General features: G+C 35.3%; 3 protein-coding genes across 5 annotated transcripts; 1 reads left to right on the top strand and 2 right to left on the bottom strand.

The window, feature by feature from the left end:
- Positions 1-374: 374 nt before the first annotated feature.
- On the bottom strand, positions 375-1,688 carry LOC127265131 (bZIP transcription factor 44-like). The gene has a single exon (XM_051294810.1). The coding sequence runs from the start codon at positions 1,138-1,140 to the stop codon at positions 622-624; it is 519 nt and encodes a 172-aa protein (XP_051150767.1). The 5' UTR covers positions 1,141-1,688; the 3' UTR covers positions 375-621.
- A 3,001-nt stretch (positions 1,689-4,689) lies between these two features.
- Positions 4,690-8,552, bottom strand: LOC127265292 (mitogen-activated protein kinase homolog NTF3-like). 3 transcript variants are annotated; one of them, XM_051295028.1, is made up of 4 exons: positions 8,166-8,552; positions 6,946-7,369; positions 5,853-6,543; positions 4,690-4,867 (listed from the first exon to the last, which is right to left on the bottom strand). In XM_051295028.1, the coding sequence occupies exons 2-4, from the start codon at positions 7,366-7,368 to the stop codon at positions 4,803-4,805; spliced, it is 1,179 nt and encodes a 392-aa protein (XP_051150985.1). In that variant the 5' UTR covers position 7,369; positions 8,166-8,552; the 3' UTR covers positions 4,690-4,802. The 3 variants fall into 3 exon arrangements, with proteins under 3 accessions (XP_051150985.1, XP_051150986.1, XP_051150987.1); XM_051295029.1 differs by having other exon boundaries at positions 4,691-4,857; XM_051295030.1 differs by lacking the exon at positions 4,690-4,867 and adding an exon at positions 5,118-5,146.
- A 1,606-nt stretch (positions 8,553-10,158) lies between these two features.
- On the top strand, positions 10,159-13,146 carry LOC127265277 (bifunctional nuclease 1-like). Its single transcript, XM_051295011.1, has 10 exons — positions 10,159-10,444; positions 10,782-11,057; positions 11,591-11,761; positions 11,852-11,901; positions 11,982-12,038; positions 12,121-12,186; positions 12,268-12,342; positions 12,431-12,549; positions 12,643-12,734; positions 12,813-13,146. The coding sequence occupies exons 2-10, from the start codon at positions 10,796-10,798 to the stop codon at positions 12,863-12,865; spliced, it is 945 nt and encodes a 314-aa protein (XP_051150968.1). The 5' UTR covers positions 10,159-10,444; positions 10,782-10,795; the 3' UTR covers positions 12,866-13,146.
- The last annotated feature ends 1,584 nt before the right edge of the window (positions 13,147-14,730 follow it).

The following is a 14,730-nucleotide window of genomic DNA, read 5'->3' as shown; positions in this document are numbered from 1 at the left end:
ATTCTCGTAATCTCAATCGATAATAGATACACTTCCATACAATTCGAGCCCTAACTAATTTAGGCATTTAGAATCCCTAAATCCTCAGGTATGAACAACATACACAGTGAATTGCCATTAGAACAGTTAATAAGTGTATCGTTTAGTATGATTATGTGGATGAGTATGCCCGAATGGGTCCCCTCCGCCCCCTGCATTATTGCCTCTCATTATTATATGTGACAGCCATTCAATGATTGTTGCTGACCAGCAAAGTCTCTTTGTTTCTTCAGATAGAATTTTAACTTTAATTGAATTGATATTGTTACCTTATCCTGGTAGATGATGGTAAATGAAAAATAAATTTTACTGGTTTATAGCGTAGAGGAAGACGATGAAATATGAAAGGCGGTTAAACTAGTAATCCTGAACCTAGTGGCCCCAGAAAAGTACAAACAGGAAGCAAGTTTTTTATACATTAGAAATCTGATAATCTGAATAAACAGTAGCAAAAAAAAAATAAAAATAGTATAGATGAAGATGAGACATCCCACAAGTTATTCCATTCTGAAATGATAACCACTATTCTATATGGACAAGCATAGTTTGGCCATTATCTTGATTCCAGAATCCTATCTGAAATCAATAATCAAACATTTCAGCAGAAGCCATAATTGGGTGTTGATTAGGACCCATCAAGTTCCAGGGATCATTCATGAAACTATCTGTAAATCCTTGGCTCTGAAACTCCTCAGCCTCCACCATGCAGCAGCTTCCGGCGGCGCCGCCTCCGGCAGCAGCCATGGAGGAGGAGCTGTTGATTATATTCAAAATTTCACTCAGGGATTGGAGCCTCTGTGTGAGCTCCATCTCTTGAGCCTTCAAGACTGAATTTTCTGCCTCCACTTTGACAGTCTGCTCTGTGGTGACATTAATCCTGCTCAACATCTGCTTATTTTTTTCAGTAAGCTGAGCAACCTGTCCCATAAGATCTTCCATATGCTTCTGCTTCCTCATCCTGGACCGCCTCGCAGATTCCCGGTTGGATTCCATTCTCTTTCTCTTCTTCTGATCAACCACTTGCTTCATGTTCTTAGTATTCTCTGAACCAGAGTTTTGAATCAATGGTGAACCTGAAGATGTCCCGCTTGAATACGCCATATTTATTTGCTTCAGACAATAGGGTAGCTACACACCTAATCAAATACTAGGATCAAATAGTTCTCTTAAGACAGACTGCTATTTGGTAGGGGATGTGTATATTATATATATATTAATATATTAGCTTGAAGACTTAGACTGAGGATGATGATTACGAGAAAACGTAGAACCAGTAGAGGAACACAACTGAGAATGATTGAGCAAGATGAATCCTCCTCCTCCTCAATGAGGAGTTTATCATAAAACCAGAAAGAATGACTTCACTTAGTACAGGAGACATGTGTCCCTAACATTAAAAACAAACATCTGCTGCATCAAATAAACAGCACCCCTCCCCAACTATGAACTCAAAACCTGGACAAGAAACAGCAGGAATAACAGAGGTGCTGGAGAGGAAAAACCCAAAACCTGTAGGGAAAGATTGAAGGGAAAAGAGGAAGAGATTCTAAAAATAGGAGAAGGGGTGGGATTTATAGTGGGGAAAGAACACTAGTGGAAGTAGACAAGAAACAATTTTTATTTAATGGGTGAGAAAGATAGGGAAAAAAAGTGAAGGGGTTTTGGAATTAATGTGGTGAATGAGGAGTTTGTGGGTAGTGGAGAATGATAAGAGGTGTGGGGTGGAGAAAGGATCAGTAGAACTGTCCAAATCCAGGACCAGGTAGATAGATGTTCCAATCAATGTATGTACTACTGTCACAATTACCATGGTTAAAAATCTTCAAGAAAGGACCGGACCTTGCTTGCTTGAGATTCTGGGGACTCTTTTTATTCCTGGTAACCTAACCACTCCTGGATTCTATCTTCTTGTTTTTATCTATCTCATACATACTTTAATGTCTTCATCACTGCAATCTTCTAATATCTGCCTTTTATTTTTCTTTTACTATTTTACTGCTGCTGGTAATTCTCATATTTCTTTAGCCCATGGTATTTAAAAGCTGGTTTTATTCACTTAGATGATTGTTCATGGAAAGCCCTGGATTTTGTTTGCCTTCACCTTTTCTTTTGGCTTTATATTGGCGTGATTACCACTTTCTGAGCCCATAAATTCAGCACCTTTTCATGGTAAATTCAGCAACTTTTTATAGGTTTGCTCGGTGGTAGTTTGAAATTGATTTGAAATAGGGTGAATGATTTAAATTTTTGTTTAGATGTAATGTTTACGAAGAAAATTAATATATTTTTATTGATAATAATATTAATTTTGATTTGAAATTATAATCAAACACACCCTAAGTCCGTGTTTATACATATGTACTTAATATATTGTATAAGTACAGTAAACCTATGAACACATAAATCTTCTGAATAAGTAACATATTTAATATTATGCTAACCATTTATATAGAGATCTACAGATAACATATTCAATAACAAAAAATATTATATAAATATAATAATTTAATAATAAAATTATTATTGATCAAGAATTACGCAATTACATATGCAAGTTGTACTTCTGACATCTATGCTTAATATATAGAATTGAAGAAATTGTACTCAACAATTTGTACTTCTTAAATCAGTATGTAATAATAATAATAATAATAAAAATAATAATAAATTTTGATGTTGCAGGTAAGTCTTGGATTTTATGCCCCTGACTTATTACCCCATACTTTCATTTAAATATTGATTTACTTTTGCCATTTTGAGCTGGTTCTCATTATTTAATATAATAAAATTGTTACAAATAATAATTGTAATAATACATTTTTTATAGATAATCCACCTTTTTAATTACGACACATTCTTGATGTTTATTTATTTGATTAATGATTTTGGCATTATCAGGCGCCTGCATGATTCCATGTGATTCTACAACACACTAGTTGAATTTGAACATCTTCAACTGAACCATTATATATATATTAAAAAATAATATTAAATAAAATAATTGAATTCAATTTGTTTTGATTGAGAATGGGACTTTAGTAGGCGGTTGTTTAATTTAAAAATGAATAAGAGTCTCCGAATATCTGCGTTTATGATAAGTTTTATTATTAATAATCACCATGTGCTTACTGCTTTACCCATTATATTTTATGTTTTATTACTTTTAATATTTATCAAGAATCATTAGTACAAAATTTCTGGCAAAAAGTCACCGATTCATGGCTGTCCTTATGAATATGCTGGGTATAGATAATGAAAAAAAATGTATACATGTTTATAAGAGTATAAGAGCATTATGATTTGTCTATTAGATATACATATATATACCCAATTAATTTAATTTTATAATCTTTTATTTATTATAATTTTAAATTTAATTACTTAGATCTATCAATAGTTAGATTGTAACAATAACTCCAGTAAAATTAACAATTGTCTCAAGTAGACAAATGTTTCGGCTTTGACTCAATCAGCACATATAATCAAAGACAGATATTTTTATGTATATTTTATTTAGCACAATACAATATTGTGTTATATAAAAATATGTACAGTGGAATTTTATATTTGGGTTGAGTTTTGTAAATATATATATATATATATTGTGATGAAATCAATAATATATTGTACTATATGAAATTATATCATGTGCATGTTCTACATAAAATTATATCATTTGCTAGCAAGTATGTGTTGTTTATTTTAAATATGTATTGATTTGACCAAATCAGAATGGAAGTGTAGGTAAGTAACATAATTCAAGATTAAGTCTCAATTAAAGTAACCCAAAGGTAATAATGCAAATCGATAATCAAGAGGTGATTTGAGTGGAGTATTAGGACAATGGTGGGTGCCTAACTCCAACCACTAAGAATTTGTTCCCTCTCGTTAACCATTTGACATCGACGACTCTAATAAAATAATTAAAACTAATATAATGCTCGATTCTTGTCCATTGTACAATGAATCCGTACATCCCTTAGGATGTGACTCACAATCCTAATTAGTACAACTTTAGAAAATTTTTCTTCAATTAGGAGTGAATCGAAGATATTTAACTTGAGTTTTTCATTTTATTTTATTTTTCTATAAGATAATTACTTGGAGGTATTTTAAATTTGTATTGAGAATTTGTGTAATATTTTATTAATGATATAGTTATAAATTCAGATTATGAAATTTTGATTTTAAAAAACTATAGATTAACTTGGTTGTAATGTCCATGAATGGAGAATTTGATTGTAAATTTGAGAGATAGGTTTGGAATGTGAATAATAAAGTTTTAAAATATTTTGAACAGTAAAATTAATTTTTAATATAATATATATATAAGAATTTGTTTGATGGGAATATTCTTCATGAATAATAAAATCAACGAACAAACACATACTAATTTAATTTTACAGACTTCGATTTGAGTTTTAACGGTTTTTCACCAACATTTTTTTAATGAAACATTTTCTATAAATATTATAATATATATATAATACCAATATAATATATATTCCATTTACTCATAAAAATTAATAATTTAACACAAAATATATTTTATATATTATCATCACAAATTTTCATAATTAACATAAAAATAAATTCATTTAAACAAATACAAAATGAACAAATCCATTTTGAAACTGCTCATTATTGGAGAGGTAAAAACTTAAACACGCTTTATAGACACAAATAATGTTATAGCGTCCCTAGAATATTACACCAACTATTTATAGGTCTTACCATTATTGTGTCCCACAAAAGACTACTTATTAGTTTGATTTTAATTGCTTGTACGAATACAACACCACCAAGTACCAATGCAACCTACAATATTCTAAAAATCATCATCAAAACAATATAGAAATAAATTAATAATAATAATAACAACAAAAGCCACCAGTTCCTTTCTCACAGCTGAATCAATAATAATATTTTGTTGCATTGTGAATACACAACACACACAGACAAAAGTTCCCCACAGTCGTTTTCAGGGCCCCAACCGATCCCTGCAACTTCTTTATTATTTTTTTTAATTATTATTTGTTTAATTTTTTTCACTCAGGATCATTCGTCAACTTGATTTTGCTACTTTACATCTATCATTCATTACAAACTGCAACAAAAATAAAATTAGGCAAAATTGGTGATATTGGCGTAAAATTTTTCAAGTATTGCACAGAATTTCTTAAAATTACAAAACTCCTTTTGTTTTTAAACTTATGACATATAAACCCTTTAGCGCGAATTGTGACTCCTTCTTGTTTTCAAAAAATATTACATAGAAATCCTTCTATAAAAAGAGAATTTTATGCGATATTTTTTACACACAAGAAAGCATTATGTGAGTTATAAACAATTTTGACAAAGTTCTCATCAACTTGTCCTAATTTCAAACATCCTACAACATTCACCAAGACCACTTTAGAACTAGCACACAAAAGTTCGATGCAGCGCTAAACTAAAAACAATAGTAACAATAATAATAATAAACAGTCGACAAGAAGGCATAATAAATACACTCATACCACAAAAAATACAACACATGGTTCTTCATGTAGGAATAGCTAATTTACAGAAACATGTCCACAGCATGCAAGTAGGCAGCAACCACATTCCCTATGTACAGATTATGAAGGTGCTCGGATATTAAAAGCTCTCGAGCTAATTAACTAAATCGTAGCACATTATCTGCCCAGATTTTCGATATATTACTTTCTCAGGATTCTTGCAATAGATAGCAAGGCAAGGAAAGGTTAATGCAGATATTCTAATGCTTTGAAATTTAAACACTTATTTTGAGGAGGCTTAAGATTACATACCAGCATCCATATTTGCTGCTGCACCAGCTTCCGGGTGGTAGTGCAGTATCTCAACCCACATCATCTCCCTGATCACGTCTTCTTCTAAATCCTCATCTATGTCGAGGTTGATTGGAACCTGTGCTGGAGGGTCACAAGCTGGATCGTACAGAGGAGATATGTACGGATGCTGAAGTGCTTCTGTTATGCTAATCCTCTTCGAAGGGTCAAAGATGAGCATCTTTTGAAGTAGATCGATTGCCAGAGGATGGGCATGAGGGTAAAGGCGAGCAAAGGAGGTTCCGAGGGAGTAGGGTAAAGTTTTGATGTATTTCTTTGCCTTTGGATTATCAATAAATTCAATGTCGCTTTCTGTTTGGCTACCAAGGATGTTGATGATTAATTTAAGCTGGTTGAGGCTCTCGGTGCCAGGAAAGATCGGCTTCCTACCAAGAAGTTCGGCAAAGATGCAACCAACAGACCAGACATCAATGGATGTTCCATAGTTGTCGCAGCAGAGGAGAAGCTCTGGTGCTCGATACCAGCGAGTGACCACATACTCAGTCATGAATTGGCCCTTGCTGTTGTTGATCCGCGCAAGCCCGAAATCGCATATTTTGAGATCACAGTTTGCATTGATGAGTAAATTCCCGGGCTTCAAATCGCGGTGAAGAATGTTTGCTGAGTGTAGATACTTCAGACCTCTTAGTAACTGCAGTTATAAAAATTACAAAAAAAAAAAAAAAAAAAACAATTACATTTAGTACAAGAAGGGGTGTGGCAGCATTGTAACCAGGTCCTTATGTTTAAAGCTACAGTTAAGGAAGCTAAGAATTGCTAATAAACCATTTCTAAAGCATGCATTACAACTAATTGGGTAATCGTATCCGAACATATCCAACATATTTCAGATAGATCATTGCTTGATAAAAGAATATTTACTTAGTGTTATCATTATTTTCTGTTCCTCATTTATCAATAATAACTCAATGCAAAACACTAACTGGAAGACAAGTGACCTAATTCATATATCATAATAAAAAGAAAGTAGGGACGTGCAATGGCAGTTCAAACTCATAAATATGTAGTTGAAATGGTAGGCCAAGAATTATACCTGGAAAAGGAAATACTGGCAATGGTCATTTGAAAGAGCCTGAGAAGATTTAATGATCTGATGCAAATCAGTATCCATAAGCTCATAAACCAAGTAGACGTCGTTGAAACTTCCCTTGTGAATAGGGAGCATGACATCTTTCAGTGCTATCACATTTTCATGCCTAATATGCCGCAGAAGCTTTAGCTCACGCAAGGTTCTCAGAGCATCAATACGATTCTCAAAGGCATTGTGTATCTTCTTGATAGCAACCTTTTCATTGGTTTCCTGATTGATAGAAGAACACACGATCCCATAGGCTCCTCGACCAATAGGCTTTATAGGCACGTATTTAGTATCAATCTCAAAAAGGGCTTGCCACATGGAGAAGTAATGCTTTCCTCTAGATTTAACCCCATTTGGGGGTTCCACAGGAGTCGCCATACTATTAGAATCATCAGATAGAATTAGAACTTTGCATAGTTCGTCATCAACATTCTGGTCAGTTCCTAAATTACTTCAGAAGTAATATGCTCTGATAAACTAATGAAGGATCACTAGTGAAGAACATATGAAGCATTCATATCACCAGACTCATTAAAATGTTACATGCATATACATTTGTAAAAAGGCCAGAAAGAATATATATATATATATATATCGATTTGAAAAATTATACTAGCTGGAAAGATTAGTGATACCGTGGATTCTTCCTTGGGGAAGTTCCATGGACACAAATATGAAGGCCTTCAATGTAATACTTTTCAAGTAATATTCCAAAATCACTACGTAAGGTAAAATCAACGAAGCTTTCAGTGCTTTTATTAAAAATCAGAAAAAGGTATAGAGTAATTTCTAACATTTCAAACCAACTATCTGCAATTAAATGATAAAGTGAAGTGGATCAGAAACGTATGATCTATTCAAAGCTAAGCAACTAAGGCAGACATAATTTAAATGTCCTAAGTTTTGAAACACACGAGGTGTTAAAGAACAATTAATCGGTAAAAACTGGTAGCTCGACTTTTACTCGAGGTAATTTAAAATCGAGTAGAATGAAAATGAGTGAAAAATCATGGAGGAAAGAAAGGAGAAAGTGACAGGGGGAGCGAGCGAGAAGAAAGTCAAGTACAAACAATAATGCGCAAAGTACGAAGTTTCCGTCAAGGAAAACGATCGGCAAACGCAAACTGAACAATTTTATCCCAAAAATAACGAGAATTAATCAAAGTCGCACATACTTCCGCACAAAATTCTCCGGCAATATCCTCAAACTGCTTCACGGAGCTCGAAACTCTTCATTCCTGCCTCCAATTTCCACTCTCTCACTCAAATTCACCCCTAAATCGATCCACAAACACCACCGCAACCTCCGATTCCCAAAAATTCAGCCGCGCTTGCCTCAATAGTCAATCCTGAAGCGAACACACCTCACCTGCCTGAATTCCACCGAATCGAATCAGATGGATCTACTAAGACCACGACCACAAATGATCCATGCTTTCGTCGCTTCCTTAACTGGAAATCCACAAACAACAAAGGATAATATTAAAAATCGAACTGGTATATCTTCCCAAGGAGGGGATATTTCACACGAGCAGGGAGCATACTGTATGATTCGTCATGCAGTCGCCATCACGAACAAGGCAGTCTTGTCTCTTTTAATGTCATTTGGGCCTTCGTGTTGTTATGGGCCAGCCCATTAATAACAGGCCCACAATATTATTGGTTCCGTACGACGGAAAATCTCTAGCTGAGATATTACGACGGCGTTTTAATAACGAAACGGCGCCGTATTGGTGGGGCAGTCGGCTTTTTGTGCATGATTGTTTGGCCCACTAATTATTTCAATAATGATTGCGTTATTTAATTTTTATAAAATCGACAGGACAGCGCTGCTTACTCTTTTTAATTAATACAATCATTAATAATTTATTGCCAATTTATTGGCAGTGCCATGTTAAAGGCTTCAAGCGTGAGCTGATAATATGAATTAGACCCATAGGCTAATCTGCTATTTGTTGGGCTTTAAAATGTTGGCCTGTTGGGCTCTTGATCCATTTTAAATATAAATTCGGGTCAAAATATTGGATTTGTTTGTGAAACAATTTTTTTTTAATTGCTAGTATTTTTTATATTAGTAATATAGTATTTTTTATATTTTATATCGAAAATATTTTAAATTAAAATATTAAAAAAACAAATTCATTGTATATATTTTTTTAAATTTATTTTATTATATAATTTACTGTCCATTAAAATTAGTTAATTTGGATCTAACACCAAAATTCAAAAAATAAAATAGTTTTATTAAAATAATAATAAAAGTAAAAAAAAATAAATTGAGATATTCTCAAAAATTTAGTAAAAAATTAAAATATATAAGAATGAAATATAATAAAAGTAATGGGATATTAAATATTGAATAAAAGATAATAATTAAATATTTATTAGTTAATAATGCCAAAATTAGTAAATAAACAAATTTAGTAAACAAACTAAAAAATGAAATACATTATCTCACTTTAAATTTACAATATTTTAAGTATTGAGATTTTCATTAACAGAGCTAGAACGCAGGAAAGGGACCGACTAATCACATTTTTTGAATTGAAAAAATAAATAATTAAAATATAAAATATTATTTTTTATATTATTAATATAATTTTATTTTTTATTTTTTTATGTTAATATAAAAAATATATTTATAAGTATTGAGATTTTCATTAACAGAGTTAGAACGCAGGAAATGGACTGATCGACACTTTTTTTAATTAAAAAAATAAATAATTAAAATATAAAAATTTATTTTTATATTATCAATATCATTTTTATTTATGTAATATCAAAAATATATTTATTCAAAACACAAAATGAATGTAGTCATAAATGTTAGCATACAAAAATAGTCTTCTAGGCACAAACAAATCTTTAACATCTAATGCATAGCGGGTCAGGCCCAACCCGACCCGGGAGGCTTCTGGTTAAAAATTGACGGTAAAATGTATTGTTCGTAAAATCCATGGTCGTTATCTGGACCATCTCTTAGCTCCTTATCCACATTCTAGTGTCACCACGTGGCGCGCATCCTGTAGTCTAGGGATCATCGATCGCCGCCGGCAATAATAATGGTCTCCTGAGCTGACGTCACCGCTCCTTACGAAATGACAGAAATGCCCTCCTCTCTCTATTGGATCATAGTCTTGATCAGTCAGCTGCCGCTAATAATTGTCACTCCTCAACTGATCATCGAAGAATCTCTTATCTTCTGCGCCTATCTTACCCTCTTTCAGCTTTCCTTTATCCGTTCATCTCTTGTCGGTCGCTCATTATCCTCTCCTACCTCATCCATCTTCCCAATTGCTCCTGTTCAATTGCTGCTTTCTCGATTCTCTATATAATCGCCGTACATATTTTTCTAGGGTTCTTAATTTGGGGATTTTATTTTCTCTTGTGGCTGAATTGGAGTACTCTTCTGATTGTTAAAGTTCTTCCGGAAGGATTGAGAGTTGATTTCAAGGTGCGCGATCCTCATCGTGTAATTTCAAGCAGAATGTGTAGACGATTACGTTGATTTGGTCTTTGCCTTTTGCGAAATTGATGGATTGTGGTTTCAGTTTCTGTACTTGATGTTCTGTTCTTCGTTCTATAGATTTAAGCATACAACTTTCAATTGAGGTTGAATTTCAATGGTTTTTGCAGTTCCGTAATTTTCGTTTTTGGTTTTTAGTGCATATTTGACTACAACTCTGACATGCTAATCAAAATATCTCGGAAAGATGACAAATTAAAACTGTGTATTGTACAGTATCAGTTTTTGGACTTATCTGAATCCTTTCTCAACTTGTTTCATGAAGGAATTGAGATTGAAATGGCTTCTCTGCAAGGACCTGTTGTTTCCCCTGTAGTCCGAGCAAAACGGATTGCGCCATGTCTGCTTGTTAATTCATCTCTGCTCGCCCGAAAGGGGCTTAGCTATGGCAAGAGCAATAATACACTTCATCGACATACCGAAAGGAAATTCAGAAAAATTCATTGTAGTTTCAGCTCATCTTCGGATGGCAGTGGTAGCATGGCTGGGAATTCCAACGAGAACGATGCTAGTTATGTTAATTCAAGCGTCGTCGAAGCTGGTAAGCGAATTTCTTTTGTATTAGGCTTCCCAGGATACTTTCGACACGACGATTGATTCATTTGTGTCAAAAATAACAATGTAGTGTATATAGCCGTCGTCTTGGTATGTGTTAAATGACCAGACTTACAAATTCTGCATATGGACGATGATGAATGGGTTGCGGTGGGACTTCGAATATCGGCTATATTAAATGATTTGTTACTTAAAAACTTAAGTTTAAAGGGATTTGCATGATTTATTTATTATGAAGTTAACCAATATTGAATTTTTCGATTTGGGCTTGCAGGCTAGATGTGTGCATTTTGAATAATTATAGTCTTTTTGATCGAAGTAGAAAGTGGTCCGGAAGGCTTCACGATCAAGATGAGGCTCTGGCTCTGATACATTGTTAAATGATCGTTTTTATCTTTAATCTTAAGGGATACACAAGATTTATTTATCATGAAGTTAACAAATATTGAAGTTTTTTATTTGGGCTTGCGGGCTAGATGTGTGCATTTTGAGTAATTATAATTCTTCTTGATCATATAGTCGAAGTCAAAAGTGGCCCCGAAGGCTTCACGATCAAGATGAGAGACGGTAGGCATTTGAGGTGCGTACATAACAATCCTACGGGCAGTCATAGGCCCGATTACGCCCCACATCCTGCCATTGTACTGAAGATGGAAGACGGGACAGGGTTGCTTCTCCCGATAATTGTTTGTATGCCTACATTGCCTTTGCTACATCCTGAATCGTTGTTGAAGATGTTTAGTTTTCAGTCTATCTTAACTCACGTTGCTTTCGCTGCAGTGGAGATGCCGAGTGCCTTGCTCATGGCTGCTGTTCGAAACGTCCAAATCGTATGTTTCATTTTCTTGTTCTGATTCATTTCTGATTCGATATATTTGTTGTTAGAGCTGATTCGTCGACTGCCTTTCAGGCTAGGCCTACTATATACCAAGTGGTCCGGGATATGGTCGACCGGATGGGCTATGTGGTGAGTTTTCGCGACACACACAAAGCTACGCTACAATGGCTGCAGCTAACGTATTATCATGTCTCTGCGCAATCCTCTTCAGGTGAAACTCGTGCGCGTCACCAAGAGGGTGCACGAAGCATATTTCGCCGAGCTGCAACTCGTAAAGGTAAATCGAACTCACCCTTACGATTCATCAACTCTAGTCGCGACATTTTTTTCGCTGATGAAAATTTTCGCCTGATTTAAGTCTGACAACGAAGCGGAGTGCATCAGCTTAGATATGCGCCCTTCGGACGCGATCAACATTGCCGTGAGATGCAAGGTCGATTCTGCGATTCATCTCTGTAATTTTCGTGGTTGCTGTTTAGAACTTTGTTTAGAACTTATTGAGAGCATTTTGTCGTCTTCAGGTGCCGATACAAGTCAATAAGTACTTGGCCTACACTGACGGTATGCGAATTATAGAGTCAGCGGCGAAGGTGTCCGTGCACGTCTCTTCTTCCGGTCATCTGATCTCCGAATTGGACAGGTGAGATCGATCGATCGATCGATGACTACCACATGGAAAATTCGATTTGCTTGAAACTAGAATGCTTAGTTAAATATTTGTAATTTTACGCAGACCTACCGGCCAGCCGTGCACGGAAGCAATGGAATTCGATTTGATGCGCAACATGGTGATTGCCGTCGGAGAGGAGCGTTATCAAGACGCAGGTAATTAAAATTGTTACGATGATCATCGATGGATCCATTACAATCCACGGCTGCTGATTCATTGGGTGTTCGATGCAGCTCTATGGAGGGACAAACTGATGCAGTTCCGGTCCAAAAGGAATTGGACATGACATGACATGACGACCGTGTCTGTTTCGATCGAGCCGTGAAGGTTGTTCTGGTCGTTGTTGTCGTCGTTGTCGTCGTCTTTTCTTTGTTCATGTGGAGGTTGCAAGCATTGATATAGCTATGTACATAGGGCAGCATTGGTCAGTTGTTTCCAGTAACTTAGGTTGTCGGGGAAGAAGATGAATGCTCGTACGGTATATAGTAGTCGGCCATAGCCTTTGCATCTGTATAGCTACTCTTAACTCATACATAAGTTGCTTTATATAAGTTTCTTTCATCTGAATTTTGTTCCTGCATCTTCTCATAAAACAACATTTATACAGTAGGATAGGATGTGTTTTTTACTCTCTATATTTTTTTGTTTATTTATATAATATTAAATAATTATTTAAATTCATTATTTTGTGTATTAAAAATTTTAAACTAAAAAATTCAAATTTACGAGGACAAACATAAGTTTAATCCACGTGCTTTTTAAATTTAATTTATTATTAAAAATTTTAAAAATAAAATGTTATGATTATTTTTTAATAGTAAATGAATATTTTGGAATGATATGGATGAAAAAGAAAATAATAATTTGAACCGACAAATATATAATAGGTGTTGATGTCGATTTTCAACAATAAAAAGTAAAATTCGAAAATAAAGGTTATATTCGAATTTGATAAAATAAATGAATTCTTAGACACCGTACAATACATAAATAAAATAGAAACTAAATACTAAAAAGTAAATGGTGATCTTCAAAAACAATTCTCTTGAATTTGATGTCATTGAAGACAGGTTTTTCAGACTCGAATCCTTAAATAACCCCTTAAAAAAATGGTTTGAACCGTCGTCTAGTCGATTACAGCAATCCAACCGCCCACAAGGTCCTCCTCTGTCGACACGTGTGTTAACCGACTCACCAACCGCTCGCCAGTTACAGCACTCAACTGGCTCGGCCGACCGCCTCTGAACACCTTACCGCCTTAAATGGGCGGCTGGCCCGACCGGCTACTCAGCCACTCAAAATAACCCCCGACTCCTTAGACGGACTGCATGCCAACCGAACTAACTGGTCGCTAGACCAAACGACTCATTGGTCGCCCAGTGACCACCATCTGATCCCTTCAATCGGCTGAACAACCATTCGTCCAAACGATTCATTGGTAGCCCAATCAAGCGACCAACTGACCGCCCTTCAAGCGACTGACCTACTGTTTGACCAAGTGACCGGCAAATCGATCAGGTGTTAACAGGTCGCTTAATTAAGCGCCCGCCCAACCAACAGACCCTTTATTCGCCCGACCAATTAACATACTTTTCCTTTCGTCCGACCTCCGCATCGGCCGTCTCATCCTTCTTCGCCCGACTTCCTCTTTTGACCGACCTCCGTATCGATCATCTCTTCGCCCAACTTCATTTCACCCGACCTATATGCCGTCTGACCTGGATGCATATTATTTCCTCCTTGTCTAATCTTATCTTGTCCGACCTGTCCGAACTTATCATGTCCGACCTACGTGCCCGACCTTATCATGTCCGACCTCAGAGTCCGACCTTATCATGTCCGACCTCCGTGCCCGATCTTATCACGTCCGATCTCGGTGCCCGACCATATCTTCTCCAACCTCCGTGTCTGCTGAATCATCCTTTTTTGACTTTTGGGTCGTTTGGCTTATATTCAGATCCATCGAGAATCCTACTGTCATTATTATTATTATTATTATTATTATTATTTTTTGTACTCAAGAATAGGAATACAATGTCAAATACCAGCTGCACGGGTCAACCCGGATCCTTGTAGATTGGGCCGGCCCGGAATTCAGTTCGGGTCTAGTCATCCTTTCTCCTTTCTCTCTTCTCGGATAGATTTGCCCAA

Source organism: Andrographis paniculata, unplaced genomic scaffold (genome assembly GCF_009805555.1).
Source record: "Andrographis paniculata isolate CXL003 unplaced genomic scaffold, ASM980555v1 Contig72END, whole genome shotgun sequence".
Classification (NCBI taxonomy): Eukaryota; Viridiplantae; Streptophyta; class Magnoliopsida; order Lamiales; family Acanthaceae; genus Andrographis; species Andrographis paniculata.
The sequence above is the reverse complement of the archived record's forward strand: the minus strand, read 5'-3'. Positions and strand labels throughout refer to the sequence as shown.

Bases quoted from the DNA above. Each gene is read 5' to 3' on its own strand.
- LOC127265131 (XM_051294810.1), bottom strand. From the start codon at position 1,140: ATGGCGTATTCAAGCGGGACATCTTCAGGTTCACCATTGATTCAAAAC.
- LOC127265292 (XM_051295028.1), bottom strand. From the start codon at position 7,368: ATGGCGACTCCTGTGGAACCCCCAAATGGGGTTAAATCTAGAGGAAAG. The intron at 6,544-6,945 runs GTATAATTCTTG...TTATAACTGCAG, and splicing joins GCCAGTATTTCCTTTTCCAG to TTACTAAGAGGTCTGAAGTA. The intron at 4,868-5,852 runs GTATGTAATCTT...GATGATTTTTAG, and splicing joins AGCAGCAAATATGGATGCTG to AATATTGTAGGTTGCATTGG.
- LOC127265277 (XM_051295011.1), top strand. From the start codon at position 10,796: ATGGCTTCTCTGCAAGGACCTGTTGTTTCCCCTGTAGTCCGAGCAAAA. The intron at 11,902-11,981 runs GTATGTTTCATT...ACTGCCTTTCAG, and splicing joins CTGTTCGAAACGTCCAAATC to GCTAGGCCTACTATATACCA. The intron at 12,039-12,120 runs GTGAGTTTTCGC...AATCCTCTTCAG, and splicing joins TCGACCGGATGGGCTATGTG to GTGAAACTCGTGCGCGTCAC.